Source organism: Erythrolamprus reginae, chromosome 8, assembly GCF_031021105.1.
Source record: "Erythrolamprus reginae isolate rEryReg1 chromosome 8, rEryReg1.hap1, whole genome shotgun sequence".
Classification (NCBI taxonomy): Eukaryota; Metazoa; Chordata; class Lepidosauria; order Squamata; family Dipsadidae; genus Erythrolamprus; species Erythrolamprus reginae.
The window spans coordinates 8,054,778-8,074,973 of NC_091957.1; the positions used below are offsets into that span (position 1 = coordinate 8,054,778).

The 20,196-nt window shown below is 43.5% G+C and overlaps 1 protein-coding gene across 1 annotated transcript in view; it reads right to left on the minus strand.

The window, feature by feature from the left end:
- ASTN2 (astrotactin 2) overlaps nt 1–20,196 on the minus strand; it is a 397,091-nt gene that overhangs the window by 160,896 nt on the left and 215,999 nt on the right. Inside the window, 3 exon segments of the mRNA XM_070759605.1 lie at nt 13,189–13,326; nt 14,163–14,237; nt 15,748–15,832. Of these exon segments, the coding sequence (XP_070615706.1) occupies nt 13,189–13,326; nt 14,163–14,237; nt 15,748–15,832 (298 nt within the window).

Consider the following 20,196-nt stretch of genomic DNA (forward strand, 5'->3'; position numbering starts at 1 on the left):
TGGGGCCTCTCTAGGAATCTCCTGAGAGGAAACAGGGCCGGAAAAGGCAGGGAGAAATCTCCATGGAGCCTCTCTAGGAATCTCCTGGGAGGAAACAGGGCCAGAAAAGGCAGGGAGAAGCCTCCATGGGGCCTCTCTAGGAATCTCCTGAGAGGAAACAGGGCCGGAAAAGGCAGGGAGAACCCTCTGTGGGGCCTCTCTAGGAAACTCCTGGGAGGAAACAGGGCCAGAAAAGGCAGGGAGAAGCCTCCATGGGGCCTCTCTAGGAATCTCCTGAGAGGAAACAGGGCCGGAAAAGGCAGGGAGAAGCTTCCGTGGGGCCTCTCTAGGAATCTCCTGGGAGGAAACAGGACCAGAAAAGGCAGGGAGAAGCCTCCATGGGGCCTCTCTATGAATCTCCTGGGAGGAAACAGGGCCTCCACCCTCCCTGTGGTTTCCCCAATCGCACACATTATTTGCTTTTACATTGATTCCTATGGGAAAAATTGCTTCTTCTTACATTCTGGTCACAGAATGAATTAAGTTCATAAGTAGAGGTACCACTGTATCTGGTGATGGGCCAGCTTTGGGGTTGCTGTATACATAGCCGATTAGATTTATGTTCGAAGGAGAAGGTATGAAAACAGATTAGCAACTGCAGCTCTCTGCTTTAAAAAATCCCCAGGGAGTGATGGGGTTGTGATTAAAAAAAGAAAGTCAACTCTGACAACAAAGTAGAAGGGATGAACTACCCTTCTACTCAAGGTATATGTCCTTGAGAAAATATTCAAATTGAAAACAGAGATTAAAATTAATTAAAAGCCTCCAGTGATGGAGCACCCACAATTTCTGGGGGCACGCCATTCCACTTGATCTGGGATTATAGGATAACAAAACAACAGAATTGGAAAGAGGCCATGGAGGTATGGAGATATAATAATAATAACAACAGAGTTGAAAGGGACCTTGGAGGTCTTCTAGTCCAACCCCCTGCTTAGGCAAGAAGCCCTACAATACTTCGGACAAATGGTTATCCAACATCTTCTTAAAAACTTCCAGGGTTGGAGCATTCACAACCTCTGGAGGCAAGCTGTTCCATGGATTACTTGTTCTGACTGTCAGGAAATTTCTCCTTAGTTCTAAGTTGCTTCTCTCCTTGTTTAGTTTTCACCCATTGCTTCTTGTTCTACCCTCAGGTGCTTTGCAGAATAGATTGACTCTCTCTTCTTTGTGGCAACCCCTGAGATATTGGAACACTGGTATCATTTAACAGACTGGCTTATGGGAACTGTAGTCCAAAGTATCTCCCCCACACTCTTCAATATAGCCCTAAAAGTTCTATTTCCCCCCCCATTTATTAAATTTTCAGATTTATTTTTAAAACCATGAGCATTTTAAAGCAAGGAGGAAAGCTCTCCTTTGCAAGAAAGGACTATATCCCTATCAACACACTCCAACCTGGGGGTGGCTGATGGGATTTGTAATCCAAATCACACACACACACACACACACACTCAACATAAGCCCAACTCACCCTTTCTCAATCCTAAATAGCACCGGTGCAAAAACAATGTCTCCCCTGTTCCTTCTTTTCATTTTGCTAGACATACCCAATTCCTGCAACCTTTCTTCATATGTTTTAGCCTCCAATACCCTAAACATCTTTGTTGCTCTTCTCTGCCCTTTTTTTAGAGTTTTGTGGCAACCAAAACTGAATGCAATATTCCAAGAGTGCCCTTGCTAAGGCCTTACAAAGTGGTATTAACACTTCACATGATCTTGATTCTACCCCTCTATTAATGTAGCCTAGAACTGTGTTGGCTTTTTTGGCAGCTGCTGCACACGGCTGGCTCCTATTTGAATGGTTGTCCACCAGGACTCCAAGATCCCTCTCACAGTTACTACTGTTGAGCAATGTACTACATATACTGTACCTGTGCATTTGGTTTTCCTGTACCTGTGTATTTTGTTGTCCTTGAGAAAATATTCAAATAGAGAACAGACATGGAAGGGACCTTGGAGGTCTTCTAGTCCAACCCACTGTTCAGGCTGGAATCCCTGTGACATTTCAGACAAATGGTTTTCTGATCTCTCTGCTTGAGACGTGGTGACAGCCCTCAAACTCAGCAGGCAGCCCTTTGCTGCTTGAACAAACAATAAGTTTAAAGGATCAATGTCATTAATTTCTAAGAATTACCCTTAATTCCTGTGGATACAATCTCCTTCAAATTAATTCACTGCTCTCTCAGTCTCTCACTCCGTGGGGAGAGCCCAAAGCAATTAGAGGAAACCCCCCCTGGGTCAGCAAATTCCCATTTGCACAGACCCTGGGCATGGATTTAAATCAAGGTTTAATCCCATCAAGAGGCGGGGTGGGGGAAGGCAGATATGTGATGGCTTTATCCTTGCTTCTAATCTTCTCAATGGCTGCATTTAGACAAACGTTTTAACTCGGTTCCTGCAATATCTCATTTGTCAGGTTCCCGACAGTGCCCCAGGCCATCCATACACCTGATGGAACATATATGCCAAGACACAAACGAAGCAACGAGTGTCAACAGGTAACCAAACTTCACATGCTGTGCAAACACAACTGCAAATTCTGACAGGGAACCAGCTAAGGATGTCAAGGGGGGGAAGACAAATAATGAACATACTTTCTTTGGATGTGTAGCCTTTCTGTCTCCCCATTTCTCTCTTTCTCATCTCTCTCACCCTCCCTCTCTCTCCTCCTTCTCTCTTCCCATCTCTCTCTTTCTTGTTTCTCCTCTCCTTCTCCCTCCCTCTCCTGTTCTCTCTCCCTGTCTCTCTCCCTCCCCCTCTCTCTCACTCTCTCTATCCATCTCTCTCTTTCCCCATCTCTCTCCCTCCGTCTCTCTCCTCCTTCTCCCTCTCCCCATCTCTCTCTTTCTTGTTTCTTTCCTTCCCTCTCCCTCTCTTCCCCTTCTCCCTCTCCATCTCTCTCTTTCTGACCTCTCCCTCTGTCCCTGTCCTGTTCTCTCTCCCCATCTCTCTCCCCTCCCTCTCTCCCCTCTCTAACCATGTCTCTTTCTTGACTCTTCCTCCCTCTCCCCCCTTCTCCCACTCCATCTCTCTTTCCCATCTCTCTCCTCCTCCTCCTCCTCTCCCCTTCCTTCTCCCTCTCCATCTCTCTCTTTCCCATCTCTCTTCTCCTCCCTCTCTCCCCTCCCTCCCCCTCTCTCCCCTCCCTCTCCCCTCTCTTCTCCCTCTACATCTCTCTCTTTCCCATCTCTCTCCTCCTCCCTCTCTCCCCTCCCTCCCCCTCTCTCCCCTCCCTCTCCCCTCTCTTCTCCCTCTACATCTCTCTCTTTCCCATCTCTCTCCTCCTCCCTCTCTGCCCCTCCCTCTCCCCTCCCTCTCCCTCTCTCCCATCCCTCTCCCCCTCTCCCCTCCCTTCTACCTCTACATCTCTCTCTTTCCCATCTCTCTCCTCCTCCCTCTCTCTCCTCGCTCTTTCCCTCTCTCCCCCTTCTCCCTCTCCCTCTCTCTCTTTCCCATCCTCCTCCCTCTCTCTTTCCCATCTCTCTCCTCCTCCCTCTCTGCCCCTCGCTCTCTCTCCCCTCCCTCTCCCTCTCTCCCATCCCTCTCCCCCTCTCCCCTCCCTTCTACCTCTACATCTCTCTCTTTCCCATCTCTCTCCTCCTCCCTCTCTCTCCTCGCTCTTTCCCTCTCTCCCCCTTCTCCCTCTCCCTCTCCCTCTTTCCCATCCTCCTCCCTCTCTCTTTCCCATCTCTCTCCTCCTCCCTCTCTGCCCCTCGCTCTCTCCCTCCCTCTCTCCCTCTCCCCTCCCTTCTCCCTCTACACCTCTCTCTTTCCCATCTCTCTCCTCCTCCCTCTCTCCCCTCGCTCTTTCCCTCTCTCCCCCTTCTCCGTCTCCCACTCTCTCTTTCCCATCCTCCTCCATCTGTCTTTCCCATCTCTCTCCTCCTCCCCCTCCCCCTTCCCCCTCTCCATCTCTCTCCTCCTCCCTCTCTCCCCTCCATCTCCCCCTCTTCTCCCTCTCCATCTCTTTCTTTCCCATCTCTCTCCTCCTTCCTCTCTCCCCCTCCCTCCCTCTCTCTCCCCTTCTCTCTCTTTCTCATATCTCCCTCCCTCTCCTGTTCTCTCTTCTCATCTCTCTCCCCCTCCCTCTCCCATTCTCTCCCCTTCTCTCTCTTTCTCATATCTCTCCCTCCCTTTAAAAAGCTTTAAATTTTCTTTAATTCCTTTGTCTGTAAAGTACTCACAGATCTATTGTCTTGTACAATGTAGCTAAGACAATGGCCAGATCAAAGTGCTCCTTCAAAGCTAAGAGTTACACTAGAAATATTCAATTAATGTCGGGGGGTTTTTCTTTCTTTCTCCCTGTTACATTTTCTTTCAAGAAGGCTCAAATGATTTGACAGCAAACAAATAATTTTCTGTTCCCCTTATTTCTGTTTCCTTACTCATTGCTAGTGCTTGTCTCTGGGAATGAAGAGAAGAGGAGCAGGAGAAGCCAAAGAGGCTGCAAACTGTATCAAAAATATAAGTTCCTTTTATCTAACATGGTGTCACTGTGCATTCTCCCTGGCTCTGCGATTTCCCAGTGTGAAAAAAAGGAGTTCCTTTTTCTCTTGTAATGAGAATAAGGGGAACAGAAGAAAGCCAGGGAGAGTGCAGACCATTACATTAAGCCCAGCCTAGTCAAATCTTAAGTCAATTCAACTCAATTTTTTATTATATTATTACATATAAGTCAAGCCCAGCCCAGCCCAGCCCAGCCAAATCAACTCAAGTCTACTCAAATTTTTATTATATTATTATATATAAGTCAGGTCAAGCCCAGCCCGGCCCAGCCCAGCCCAGCCAAATCAACTCAAGTCTACTCAAGTCAACTCAAATTTTTATTATATTATTATATATAAGTCAGGTCAAACCCAGTCCAGCCAAATCAACTCAAGTCTACTCAAGTCAACTCAAATTTTTATTATATTATTATATATAAGTCAAGCCAAGCCCAGCCCGGCCAAGTCAACTCAAGTCAACTCAAATTTTTGTTATATTGTTGTATAAAAGTCAAGTCAAGCCCAGCCCAGCCCAGTGCAGTCCAATCCAATTTTTATAATATTACAGTCGCCGACCAGCATACACTGAAGCAACAATTAACCAACCAAAGCCACATTACAATAAAGTCCAGGGAGAGTTTACCATTGCATGAGCAGGAAGCATTGTTTAATCAAACTTGACTGACATCCAAAGGGTCTAGGCCCGGGGTAGGTCAAGTTGGCTCTTCTATGATTGGGGATTTCAACTCCCAGAATTCCTGAGCCAATCATGCTAGCTCAGGAATTATGGGAGTTGAAGTCCACAAGTCATAGAAGAGCCAACTTTGCCTACCCCTGGTCAAGGCTAACTGACTGTGGCCATTTCACCATTGTGAACTTGCCATGGGACAAAGCCAACATGCCACTTTTTTCAACAGTATTTCCATTTTTCTCCATTTCCACAGAAATGGAAACAGTGGTGGATTAAATTTATTGCATTGAGTTATCCTGTGAGGAAGTGTCCCCTGGTGAGTTGTCCCATGGTGAGTTATACCAATCTGTCACAAAAGGCTAAACAAGGCGATGTTTGGTTAATACTTGTATGGGAGACTTCCAAAACATCCCAGGGAAGCGGGCCCAAAAAGAGAAGCCACAAAAGTTCCGCATAGGGCACCTCTAATGCCACGAAAACTATGTTTTCCTTTTCCATCAGCGAGGGAGGGAGGGAGAGACATGGAGATAGAGAGAAAGGATGGGAGAGGGGAAGAGAGAGGGAGAAGGAGGGAAGGAGGGAGAGTGGGACAGGGAGGGAGGGAGAGTGTTGTGGAGAGAGACAGGGAGAGAGAGAGAAAGGATGGGAGAGTGGGAGAGAGAGGGAGAAGGAGAGAAGGAGGGAGTGTGGGACAGGGAGGAGAGAGACATGGAGAGAGAGAGAAAGGATGGGAGAGTGGGAGAGAGAGAGAGAAGGAGGGAAGGAGGGAGTGTGGGACAGGGAGGAGAGAGACATGGAGAGAGAGAGAAAGGATGGGAGAGTGGGAGAGAGAGGGAGAAGGAGAGAAGGAGGGAGTGTGGGACAGGGAGAAGAGAGACATGGAGAGAGAGAGAAAGGATGGGAGAGTGGGAGAGAGAGAGAGAAGGAGGGAAGGAGGGAGTGTGGGACAGGGAGAGAGGGAGGGAGAGAGGGAGAGGTAGGGGAAGAGGGAGGGAGAGACAGAGATGGGGAGAGAGAGATGGGGAGAAAGAGTGAGCAGGAGAGGGAGAGAGGGAGAAAGAAAGGGAGAGGGAGGGGGCAGGAGAGACAGGGAAGGAGAGAGATGGGGAGAGGGAGAGGGGGAGAGGGAGGGGGAGGGAGGGAGAGAGGGAGAGAGATCCTCATCCTTCCCACATTGCCCATCTCTGCTCCACACTCCAGATGTTGCAGCTGCATTAAGCATATTAAAAGTTAAGTCTCTGGATATTGTAATTTTGCTAACATTGCCTATCAAAACATGCCTATCCAGTAATTTGTTTTCTTTTATTGCTAAAGTACTTGGAGTCTGCCATCTGTCAGCTGGTAGAAGGCAAGGAAAACTTACTAATTTTTATTACCGGTGGACGTAAATTGGGGCTATTATCCAACTGCTGTGTTGCTGAAAGAAAGAGGGACAGAATTTTGTGGAACAGCATCTTCACTTCTTCACTCAGTCAAGCATTGCCCAATATTTGTTCCATAAGAAAGTGTGATGCGAGTTAGGAAGGGAGGGAGGGAGGAAGGAAGGAAGGAAAGCAACTTCAAATATCAACCAGCAAATGTTCTACCCTCCATATCAGCAAAAAGAATCCAAACCTCATATATAAACTGAATAAACAAAATCTCACAGCCAACCCCCACTCAGTAAAAGACCTTGGAATACTAATATCAAATGATCTAAGTGCCAAAGCCCACTGCAACAATATCGCCAAAAAGGCTTCTAGAGTTGTTAACCTGATCCTATGCAGCTTCTGCTCTGGCAATCTCACACTATTCACCAGAGCCTACAAAACCTTTGCCAGACCCATCCTTGAATACAGTTCATCTGTCTGGAACCCATACCACATCTCAGACATCAACACCCTTGAAAATGTCCAAAGATACTTCACCAGAAGAGCCCTTCACTCCTCCACTCAAAACAGAATACCCTACGAAAGCAGACTATCAATCCTGGGTCTAGAAAGTTTAGAACTATGTCGCCTAAAACACGATCTAAGTATTGCCCACCAGATCATATGCTGCAACGTTCTACCTGTCAATGACTATTTCAGCTTCAATTGCAACAACACAAGAGCACGCAACAGATTCAAACTTAATATTAACTGCTCCAAACTTGACTGTAAAAAATATGACTTCAGCAACCGAGTTGTCGAAGCGTGGAACTCATTACCTGACTCAGTAGTGTCAACCCCTAACCCCAAACATTTTTCCCTTAGACTCTCCACGATTGACCTCTCCAGGTTCCTTAGAGGTCAGTAAGGGGCGTGCATAAGTGCACCAGTGTGCCTTCCATCCCCTGTCCAATTGTCTCTCCTTATCTCATTTATCTTTTCTTCCTTTCAAATATGTTCACCTATACTTTTATATCTTTTCTTCTATTCTTTTCTTTACTTATATTATTACATATCTTTCTCTTCAATGTGTATTATGTATCGGACAAAATAAATAAATGAATAAGGAAGGAAGATAGTTTCGCCCTCTTTTGATCTTTGGATAAAAACATTCAACCTCAGAAAAATCTCAGCAAATTTATCTTCTCCTATGAAAGAAAAGCAATTCCCAGTTACCAAATTAGTGCGAGCTTTCCCTCTGGGCTCCCTGCATATCCTTTCACGGGACTTGGATAAAAGGGAATGCCAACAAGGATTCACACAACCAAGCGGAAATATGAGAAAGGAGCAGAAAAGGCTCTTCTGTTTCTCCTTGAACCGTTTTCTACCACGCTCCTTCAGTCTCCTTAGATCATTTGCCGCATTGAATTGCTTCTACAGTAAACAGTTTTACCGAGATGGTCTTGGTTAGTGTATGTGGAGAACACACTGAATAGAGGTCCGCATTTAAAAAAAAAAAATGAAACCACTTGGCAAAGGCTTCCAGCTCGTGGGAGGAATTCTTGCCTCAAGTGGTACTTAAAAGCAGATCCTTATTCATCTCGGCTGCCCCCGAGTGAACATTGAAGCTCGCCTCCAAATATCTTCATTAAGATCTGAAGGCCATGCCGTGACCTCTGCTTTGACAGCTTATAAAAGCGTCCTTCGGTAGAAGATGCTTGGCAATCTTCTCCCATTAAACTCCCGGGAAAGAATGGGCCAAGGTGCTAGGCTAATCAGAGGTCTGGCGCGACACACACAAAAAGACTTCCAGTCAAGCTATTATTATTATTATTTCCAAAAAGGAAGAAATGAGAAGGTGGCCATTTAGAACGTCAGCCCTGGACAAATAAGCGTGCCCTGAAAGTTGAGATGTCCTGACTCAGAAAGAAAATGATCCCGCTCATAGAACAGGGGGAAAAGGAAGAAGAATCCCGAGACTCAAAGAGTTGTGAAAGAATTAAGCCTGCGGTCAAAGCAGAGGTGGGTTTTAGCAAATTCTGGCGAACTGGTAGCAGAAATTTTGAGTAGTTCGGAGGAGCGGTAAATACCACTTCTGACTGGCCCAGCCTGCATCTATTCTCCACCTCCCAAGTCCCAGCTGATCGGGAGGAAATGGGGATTTTGCAGTATCTTTCCCCTGCCATGCCCACAAAGCCATGCTGCACCCATCAAGCCACACCCACAAATCTGGAAGGTCCCGTCCAACTCTGTTATACCGTTATGTGTGTTGCATGAGCAAAATCAAAATTGGGATGGAGTTGGAAGAGACCTTGGAGGCCATCTAGTCCACCCCCTTGCTCGAGCAGCAGTTCCTGCACCAGTGATGGTGAACCTTTTTTAATTTGCATGCCAAAAGGTGGTGTATGCAGGTGCTAGCACCCCCATACGCACATGCAACTCCCTGGCCTCCCCTTCTCATGTGCACAACGCCCCCCATCCACGCACATGCGTACAAGGCCTCACTGAAGCCTGGGATGGTGCAAAAATGGGCAAATGGGCAAACCGGAAGTTCGCAAAAACAGTTTTCCAGTTTGCCCGTTGTGCTGTTTTTTGCACTCCGGAGCCATCAAGAAAGCTTCCTGAAGCACCAGAGTGCAAAAAACAGCACAATGGGCAAACCGGTTGTGCGTTTTCTGAACTTCTGTGTTGCCATTTGGTGATTTCTTGCATGCCGGGGCTTCAGGGAAGCTTCCCTGAAGCCTCCCGAGGGCGAAATGGCCTTCCCCAGGGCCGAAGATCGTCTCGCTGGTGCTGACATAGATTAATGCCTCGCGTGCCCTCCGATATGGCTCTGTGTGCCACCCGTGGCACGTGTGCCATAGGTTCACCATCACGGTCCTATACCATTTTTGACCAAATATGACACTTTCCAAGGTTCAGAATCGGCCATGAATCTGATTTGTCTTTGGTTCTATAATAACAGTAACAATAGTAACAATAGTAACAATAGTAACAATAGTAACAATAGTAACAATAGTAACAATAGTAACAATAGTAACAATAGTAACAATAGTAACAATAGTAACAATAGTAACAATAGTAACAATAGTAACAATAGTAACAGTAATAGTAGTAATAGTAATAATAGTAATAATAATAACAACAATAACAACAACAATAACAACAACAATAACAACAACAATAACAACAACAATGATAACAACAACAACAATAACAACAATAACAACAACAACAATAACAACAATAGCAATAATAATAATAATTTATTAGATTTGTATGCCGCCCCTCTCCGGAGACTCGGTGCAGCTCACAACAATAATAATAACAATGTGACAATGTAAAGAAATCTAATATTAAAAAAAGCATCTAAAAACCCATCCTTTAAAAACCATGCAACACAAGCATATCATACATAAAACTATATAAGCCTCAATTCCCACATGCCTGGCAATAAAGGTGGTTCTTAAGTAATTTGCGAAAGACAAGGAGGATGGGGGCAGTTCTAATCTCTGGGGGGAGTTGATTCCAGAGGGCCGGGGCCGCCACAGAGAAGGCTCTTCCCCTGGGGCCCGCCAGACGACATTGTTTAGTCAACGGGACCCGGAGAAGGCCAACTCTGTGAGACCTTATCGGCCGCTGGGATTCGTGTGGCAGAAGACATTCCGGAGGTATAGAATGATACCTTAATGATATGAATGATAATGAATGATATCTTAAGCTTTATACATCACGTTTGTCTTCTTTTCTTGGAATCTCTCTTCTACAATGTTCCTGTTCCTTATATCGAAGCCCTTTGAGAGCAGGCTGACCACCAACAGTTCTTTCTGGCTGCTATCTCCATAAATACATGTTCAATCTGTGAACCCCTGCCCTGTATCTTCTCTTCGTTTTCTTGCCCTTGATGATTTTTTTTTGCCGTGCATACGTTTTTTTTCTAAAATATTAATTTATCAGCCTTTCTTTCGAAAGATGCCGTCTCTGCAGCCTTTGCTCAAGGAAGAAATAACTACCCCAAATTCTAAAGCGATACGTTCCCCCCTCTCCGCTATTTCTGCTGTATCCATTCTTTCTTTCTTTCTTCCTTCCCCGCCACTTCCTTTTGTGCCTTTTATAGTCTCTACCTCAATGAACAGCAGATCTTATTATTTAGCATGGCTTCCCGGGGAAGAAATGGCGAACCGAGGACAGCTCTGCTAAAAGCAGAATGAAGAGCAGGGGAAGAACGAAGAGCTGGAGAGTCCAGGAGCTCTTTGTAAATCTCCTCTCCAAACAAGGGAAAGGCTTGAAATTGCCTGCAAGTGCTCCAAGATGATCACTTCTTGTGGGGAGATTGCAAGAAAGCCCAGAGCTCTTTGAGTCGAAGTAATAATAGCCATCTTGTTCAAATCATGGCTGATGGCTCTTGGGTCACAGACTTATTTTTCTAAATTAGCACTGAGGGTGTTGTCTAGTTTGGTAATGAAATGTCGGCAAGAGAACAACCCTGCTCAGAGAGCACCAAGGACTACCTCTTCCTCCTCCTCCTCCTCCTCCTCCTCCTCCTCCTCCTCCTTCCAAACCCCACCCAACTCACTTCCGCAGGCTCGCTCATTGTCTCCAACTGTCTCCCAGGTTCAAAACGCAATAAGACTAATTTACGACTGTCAAAACTTCAAAGCTGAGAAAAAAGAGCTTCTAGAATAATGTCTCTTGATAAGGAAATAATAAACACACTGCACGCACAAATTAAAATATAAAATTCCTGCTCCTTCTCTTAAAAAAGGCTGCTTCCAGACAGGGAAGCGAATGAAAAGTACCGAATCCTGTGATTGTGCCCTGCGTCCAAAAGGCCAGGGCGAAGATGCTTTTGTGACCTGTTCGGCGAGAGAAAAGGCGGCAATCAATGGCTGGGGGGGGGGGGCGGAAGGCTGGGGACGAAACAGGCTCGCCCAAGTGGAGGAGTCTAAAAGTCCCACTCCGCTGCCTACTAGCACTGATGATGCTACCTAGTTGGGTAATGAAATGTCTGCAAGCAAACAATAAACTCAGAGAGTAACATGCACTCACAGTCTTCTTCCTCCTCAACATTTTGAAAATCCTTATGAGAATCCTTTCTTTGGAAAATGCTTAAATTAAAAAAAACCTACACGGTGAAACTTTGAAGGTTGGACAATGTCTACCAGGTATATTTCAATGGAAGATTCAAACCCCCCACCCAGTAAAGGGTGTCAATTTTGGGATGCTTATTCAAAGACCTAAAGCCATTCTTAGCTTGAGAAATATAATTATTGCATGTAAATATGGTGAAGCCCAGTTTTCAGGAGGGAGACAATGACATCCAGACTGAGGCCTAAAGAACAGCTACAAAAAAGACAGGTGCAATTGAGATCATTTTGATGATGTTGATGATAAAAGAGGAAGATGAGGAGGAGGAGGAGGAGGGGATAGAGGAGAAGGAGCAAGAAGAGGAGAAAGGAGAAGGAAAGGGATAAGGAGAAGGAGAGGAATGAGAAGGAAAAGAGGAGGAAGAAGGAGAGGAGGAGGATGAAGAGGAAGAGGGGGAGAAGGAAGGAGAAGGAGGAGAGGGAGAAGGAGAAGGAGAAGAGGGGGAAGAAGAAGAGGAGGAGGAAGAAGAAGAAGAGGAGGGGGAGAGTGAGAAGGAGAAGAGGAGAAGGAAAAAGAAGAGGAGGAGAAGAAGAAGAATGAGAGGAGGATGAAGAAGAAGAGGAGAAAGAAGAAGAGAAGAAGGAGAAGGAAGGAGTAGAAGAAAGAGGAGAGGGAGGGGGAGGAGGAGAAAAAGAGGAAGAGGAGGAGGGGGAGGAGGAAGAGGAGGAGGGGGAGGAGGAAGAGGAGGAGGAGGAGGAGGAGGAGGAAATAAATGCTGTGCCAGGAAAGGCAGCTCACGTTCTAATGCCAACATTGGATCAGTCTTTCATTCCTGAGATATTTGTAGAAGCATCCATAATTTCACATCAAATATTTATTCCTACATTTATTAAATTCTGAATAATTCAGCACTTGCTGCATGTCACAGAGAGGCTCGGTTAAGCGTTCTCAACTGACTGTATGGATCTTCAGCTCACACCTTCTAAAATTGGGATGTTCTTGAGAAGGTGATGTACCCCTTCCCCCATTATTTGGAGGTTTTGGGGAAGAAACGATGTCTTCACTAATGACAATTAGTCAGTTATCTCTTTGATTGATATCTTGTCTAGTTTTCTGTTAGGGAATCTAACACTTAGGTGCATTGTGGAACGAAGAATGTTGAATGCAGTCTAAAGTAGAAAATCTAAATTATTTCTTGTGATTCCTAAACCTACCACATGTTTCTAAAGGAGCTAAAGAGTCTTCTAGTTGAGTGAACACTAGCATGAATGTGAAAGAACACCAACAGAGCTTAGCAAATAAATCTGGTTTGTTTTTCATGAAGAAGAGGAGGAGGAGAAAGAAGAGAAGGAGGAGGAGGAAGAAGAGGAGAAGGAGGAAGAAGAGGAGGAGGAGGAAGAAGAGGAGGAGGAGGATGGGAGAAGGAGAAGGAGAGAAACTTATAGTTCAAGCATCAAATTCAATATTGAGCTGGAAGACCTCCCACAGAGCTGAGATCTTTCCAATACCAAGAGTTGAGGAAGGTCCTTCTTACCTGACGTCTGCTGGATCTTCAGTCACAAGGACATCGGTCTTGCAGCTAGCCAACGGATTGATGGAAAGCTCCACAGGAGGTACCACAAAACTTTTACTCACGGGAAGCCAAAGACCTTGGCCCAGGCTGTAGGTAGACCTTCAAAAAAGAAGACACATGAGAGCAGAAGACAAAGAACGATGGCTGTTTGAGAACTTCGGACTTTCTGCTTCCAAGACTCAGCAAAGAAACTCAAAATTGTGAAGTTGTGAGTCTGTCAGAAATCACTACCCCTGAGACTTCAACTCCCAGAATTCCTGAGCTAGCATGATTGGCTCAGGAATCCTGGGAGTTGAAGTTTAGGGGTTGCCTAACTCCCGGACTAGATGACCTGCAAGGTCACTTCCAACTCTGTCTGTTAGACACCCCCACAGTGACTTCTGAAATTGAACTGACCAGTGTTCCCTCTAATTTTTTTGGGGGGTGGGTGGAAAAGTATAGTGTCTGAGCGGCAGTCCCTTCGGGACTGGGCGGCACAGAAATAATAAATAAATAAACAAACAAACAAATAAAAAACCCACCCTGTTTTGCCTCAGAGAATTTCAAAATAAAATACTGTACTGTGTGTCTATAACAGTGAGCTCATAATAGGGCAACTCTATCAATATCAAAATGCCACTTAAATAGTTGAGCTAGTTTCAAACTAGATTTTTATTTTCTTTCTCTCTTCCTTACTCCCATTCTTTTTCTTTCTCTTTTCCTTCCTCTCTTTTTTCTATCTGTTTCTCTCTCTTCCTCTCTTCCTCTCTCTCTCCTTCCCTCTCACTCTTTCCCTCTCGGCTTCTGGGCAGGTTTGGGAAACTCTGAGTTGATGATGATTTTTAAGTGAGTGATTGCTCACTGCTCAGCTTAGAGGGAACTATGGAACTGACTCCCTGCTCCAAGAAAGGACAGATCGACAGCAAAACTCCAACCGAACCGATTGCATGACTCACCTAAGAATTTTCTCCGGAGCCTGTTCTCCCTTCACCAAATCATAACCTCTTTCCAGAGTGGTGTACGGCCAAGGGCTGGTGAGAACAAAAAGAAGAAAGCAGTCATTATTATCCACGGAAAAGGTTGGGAATTGAAAAAAACAAGAGCCAGCCAGAAGCAAATCTATTTCCTTTTTAATAACAACATTACTCAATGCCATATCATTTTCTCATCTTCAGCCCAAACAGCTTATTGTCCTTTCTTTTTCCATCTTTTTTTCCCCCTCCCGTAATTATGCTATTTATTTATGGCATTCTAATGCTTTGGCAGCTTATCTATATTTAATTATATTTATTGTCCTGCTCCAGCCTCGTGGCTCTTGCTGATTGATTGATATATTAAGTTGATATTGAAGTAACGATTTCCAGGCTCCCTTTCCTCCCCCTGCTAAAGCCACTGTTTAACGTTTAGGGGTTTCTTGAGAATTCAGAATCGACGTTATGCAGAGCATTGGGCCATGTAAATCAGAGTGAATGTAGGCCTGCGGCATTCAAATAGGTCCTTTGCTGACAAGCGTAGCGTTAAAACTGAGATTCCGGGCTTGCAAACTTCGCCTACTACCCTATTTCCCCCCAAAATAAGACCTCCCCTGATAATAAGCCCAATCGGGCTTTTGAGTGCCGTGGCAATAATTGATTAATATATTGGGGTTTTAGTTGTAGTTTTTTTAATGTATTAGATTTGTTTTATATGCTTTGTTTTTACACTGTATCCTGTGAGCTGCCCCCAGTTTTTGGAAAAGGGCGGCATACAAATCTAATAAAGAAATACATAAAATAAGGCCAAGTGCTTTTTTTCAGGGTTCAAATATATATATATAAGACAGGGTCTTATTTTCAGGGAAATATTCTTCTCCTCCTCCTTCACCTCCTCCTTTTCTTGTTCTTGTTGTTCTTGTTGTTCTTGTTGTTCTTGTTCTTCTCCTTGTTCTTGTTCTTCTTGTTCTTCTCCTTGTTCTTCTTCTTCTTGTTCTTCTTCTTGTTCTTGATCTTGTTGTTGTTCTTGTTGTTGTTGTTGTTGTTCTTGTTGTTGTTGTTCTTGTTGTTGTTGTTCTTGTTGTTGTTGTTGTTCTTCTTCTTGTTCTTCTTGTTCTTCTTGTTCTTCTTGTTCTTCTTGTTCTTCTTGTTCTTCTTGTTCTTCTTGTTCTTCTTGTTCTTCTTGTTCTTCTTGTTCTTCTTGTTCTTCTTGTTCTTCTTGTTCTTCTTGTTCTTCTTGTTCTTCTTGTTCTTCTTGTTCTTCTTGTTCTTCTTGTTCTTCTTGTTCTTCTTGTTCTTCTTGTTCTTCTTGTTCTTCTTGTTCTTCTTGTTCTTCTTGTTCTTCTTGTTCTTCTTGTTCTTCTTGTTCTTCTTGTTCTTCTTGTTCTTCTTGTTCTTCTCCTCCTCCTCCTCCTCCTCTTCCTCCTCCTCTTCTTCTTCTCCTTACCCTTACCCCTACCATTACCATTGCCATTACTATTACTACTACTATTATTATCGCTGTTCTCCCTTCCTTGCCAATTTTCTCTGGAGGTTGCCAACTTGCCCCACAAGACTCTGGCATGCTCACCCTTCACTGTGTTCCCAGGTGTTTCGGATACAAAGGTGTCGATGAACAGGATCAGGGGCATATCCTTCATGGCAGCTGCACTCACCTGCAAAGAGAGCAGACCTCAAAATGTTTAACACCTCCTGTGCATTTTCGATCCACAGTTGTACAGGTAACCCTCGACGTGCTACAACCACCGAGACCCCAATTTGTCGTCAATTTGAACGTATGAAACAGTCAAATCACAGACAGTCCTCAATTTACAACAGTTTGTTTAGTGACCATTCAAAGTTGTTGAACAGCACTGGAAAAAAAATGTGATCAGGTTAAGGAGTGTGCAGAACCTTTATCAAGCTTCAACCACAACAACACACGAGCACACAACAGATAAAAACTTAAAGTAAACCGCTCTAAACTCGACTGCAGGAAATACGACTTTAGTAACCGAGTAGTTGATGCATGGAACTCATTACCAGAGTCTGTAGTATCATCACCTGACCCCCAAAACTTTACCCTTAGACTCTCCACTGTTGACCTCTCCCGATTCCTAAGAGGTCAGTAAGGGGTGTGCATAAGTGCACCAGCATGCCTTCCGTCCCTTGTCCTAATGTTTCTCTCTTACTAGTATCACATCTACAAACATTGTTATATCTTTGTATACCACCAATACGTTCTTGACAAGATAAACAAACAAACAAACAAACATGGACAGAGGAAAATGTGGGATTCCAGCACATATCCAGGAGATAAGAGTAATTATTGAGTCATACCAAAACAGATATATTAAAGTGTATAAAATAGTGTTTACTTTTAGAAATAGTACAGTAAAGCTAAACAGTCCGGTCATACACATTCAAATCAGTCAATATCTCTCAATAAAATAATACTATTACAAGCCTGTCTTTGTCTTACATATCAGATGTACATCACAGCTTGTCAATACATCAGACTATCATCAAACACACAGAGCTTGAGACTTTCAAGGGGAGATTGGACAGCCATTTGTCTGAAATGGGGTAGGGACTTCTGCTTGAGCGAAGGGTTGGACTAGATGTCCTACAAGGTCCCTTCCAACTCTAGTAGTAATCTAATCTAATCTAATCTAATCTTCTTTGGTAATGATTGGATGGTGGAGGATGGAAGGATTTACATTCCTCGCAGTCATCTGGTTGTTGGAATATAAATCCTTCCATCCTCCACCAGTCAGTCTGGAAGTATGTATGTATGTATGTATGTATGTATGTATGTATGTATGTATGTATGTATGCATGTATTTATTTATTGATTTATTTTCAAAAAATAAGAAAGAAAAAATACATCTCAGTAATCTTTTATGTTCATTTCAATAAACTAAAGATAGAGAATAAGAGAAATAAATATTTATTTATTATTTATTTATTTATTACTTAGATTTGTATGCCGCCCCTCTCCGAAGACATACCATACCATACATACATGCATACATACATACATACCAGGGTGATTCAACACAAAAAAACATGTAACCCTTCCCTGGTACAGAGCTGAAGGGATTGGATACTGTAGCCTAGAGGTTAATTCTCTGCTTTACAAGGCAAAAAGGCTGGAAGTTCAAGTCCCAGTGAGGGTATGGCTAGCTGATGAGGCCAGAACAAGGTCGAAATCGATCTATCCTAGTCTCCCGACGAAAAGAGATAAAAATAAGTAGAGATTTCTATTGATCTAACAGTTTGAGGGAAAGTAGTAAGTAGATATATTTATAAGTATTTAATTCATCTACCATTATTGTCTAAATCTATTTTATGTATATTTCTGTTCGTTTTATACTCTAACCTATTATGCCACTCTATCTTGTCTCTGTTTAGTCTGGACATTTTTTAAAAGAACCTGGACAACCTTTTGTCTGAAATGGTACAGTGTTTCCTGCCTGAGCAGGGGGTTGGACTAGAAGACCTCCAAGGTCCCTTCCAACTCCATCGTTGGAACTCAGATGTGGGTTCTACTTACTTTCCTCACCAGTTCGTATCGCGATGGAAGTGCACATTTTGTGCATGTCCTTTCCTGGAAATAACCCTCTGTTCATGGGCAGAAGACTTTGCACATGAACAGAGAGGGTGGTGGTTTTTTTAATCCATGGTGACCAGAGGACTGGGTTGTTTATTTATTAGTTTACTTTATATGCCACCCAACTCCCAAAGGACTCGTGTTCAGCAAGCGCAGCCCAAATTTCTGCTACTGATTCTATGGAAGCGGTCAAAACCAGCACAACCCACCTCTGTCAGAATGGAAGAAGCTTCTTGGACAAGAAGTAAAACATCTTCAAGGGAAAAAAAGGAACAAATTCCTGTTGACCTTTTGGAAAAGCACCTGCATATTTAAAAATACATCTGCGGGTGAAAAGGCAGCCTTCCATCTTCCTGTTCTTATTAAGAAAACGGAAATAGATGACCCCCTGCCACTCATAAAAAATGCAGTCGAAAGCCATCTAACCATGGCTCTCCTCATTATTCATTCCCTCTTCCCTCACCCCTGCAAATGGCCAGCTGCTTTTTAGATTGATCCCTTGCTTTGCAAAAATACATAACCCCAAGCCAGCCGTGTTGGAGGGGGGCAAAAAGAGAGAGAAAGAGAGCAGGCGAAATAATAAAAGATTAATTGGATTTGTTCATCCGGGAACCTTTGAAAGCCTATGTTGATTTTTCTTCCCGTTTTTTTTCTTCTGGCAGACACCTTTCACTGACAAAAGGAGAGTTTTAAGTACAGCTGTATTGGCAGAGTGGAGTTGTCTTTTCAAATCCAAGATGTTCATTTTTATAGCTCCTCCCTTCAGGTTTAATTCATTTTCCTCGGCACCAAATATCTGGAATAGATGCCTGTTTATTTATTATTAGTGTGTGTGTGTGTGTGTTTAATTTGGCTCCTTAATTTAACCCTTGCTAATAAATTGCTTTATTCAGCAGGGCTCTCAAAGATTTGTGGACTTCTACTCCCAGAATTCTTCAGACAGCTCTGTTGGCTGGAGAATTCTGGGAGTTGAAGTCCACAAGTCTTAAAGTGGTCAGGTTTGAAGACCCCCAGTTGTCCACCTCCTCTTCCTCTTCCTCCTTTTCCTCCTCTCTTCAAATGATGTTATGCAGTTGGGTCACAAAAAGGGCATACATAAACTCTTCTCTTCTCTTCTATTCTATTCTGCCTTCTGTCCCCTGTCCTATAGTCTCTCCTATATCTCGTATTTCTTCTCTACTATATCCTCTATAACCTTCATTGTATATTATTGTGTATTGGACAAAATAAATAAAAATAAATAAATAAAATATCTGCAAGGAAACCACCAAGCTCAGGAAGCACCAAGGACCCCACAGTTCAACCCTGAGCTACAAATATTCCTTTCCACTGATATTCATCTCCATCTATTCACGCCCGCATATTAATCAGGCTTTCTGTTTTTTCAAACAAAAGGGACTGGGACGGAAAGTTGGAAATAAACCACAGGCTGTAAATAAGGCTGATGACAAAAGCCAAGCTAAAAAATCAGGGAAAGATGGGAAATCAATGCATCTCACAAAAATGTGGAAAGGGGAAGGAACACATTTCATTTCTGTAGCGTGTATAAAGAAGGACGCGAGCGCAAACTCTATCAATTACAGACATGGACAGCAGGGAACAGGTTGATGTTTCTCATCGTAGCGATATTCATCCAAATAAATGAATCTGTCTATTTGTAGCAGCCATCAAGACGACTCTGATCTATTCTATATTCCTTCCATATTCTGCTTTGTTCTATAATTCTATTCTATAATTCTATATTCAATTCCATTCCATTCTCCTATTCTATTCTGTTCTGTTCTGTTCTATTCTATTCTACATAAGGGCTTCTCCTAGGTACAGTACATATAGGCATGCTTGTTTTCTCGCGCAACAATTTCAATAAAGGATATTCCTGTGTCATTCAAATTATTCATATCTAATCCACATCTGTCTGATAAGTCAATGAAGAGTCATCAATGTCCTGTCCAACACTATATGTCACATAGTGATTGACCAGGAATTTCTACTCTATTCTACTCTACTCTACTCTACTCTATATTCCATCGCATCACATTGCGTCCTTCGATTCTGTTCATTCTCTTCCCTTCCCTTCCCTTCTCTTCTTTCATGTCCCGTATTCTATTCTATTCTATTCTATTCTATCCTATCACATCCCAATTCTCCATTATGTTGTGTTTTGCTCTGTTCTATTCTATGCCTCACTAACTCTCTCTCTCTCTCTAGCACACACACACAAAACAACTACACAATGTCTAGCCTCGGGAATTTCCTAGGTTTCTTTCACCCTGTTAATAACAGACTGACGCAGCCATGCATGTTAAATAACTCTTTATCAAAAACAACAAAGATTGCCCCCTTTTTTATTAAAAAAAATGCATTGGCTCCACAGCGTAAATTCATAATTCACACAGACGTCTTGTTAAGTGTGTAGCAGTTGGAAAT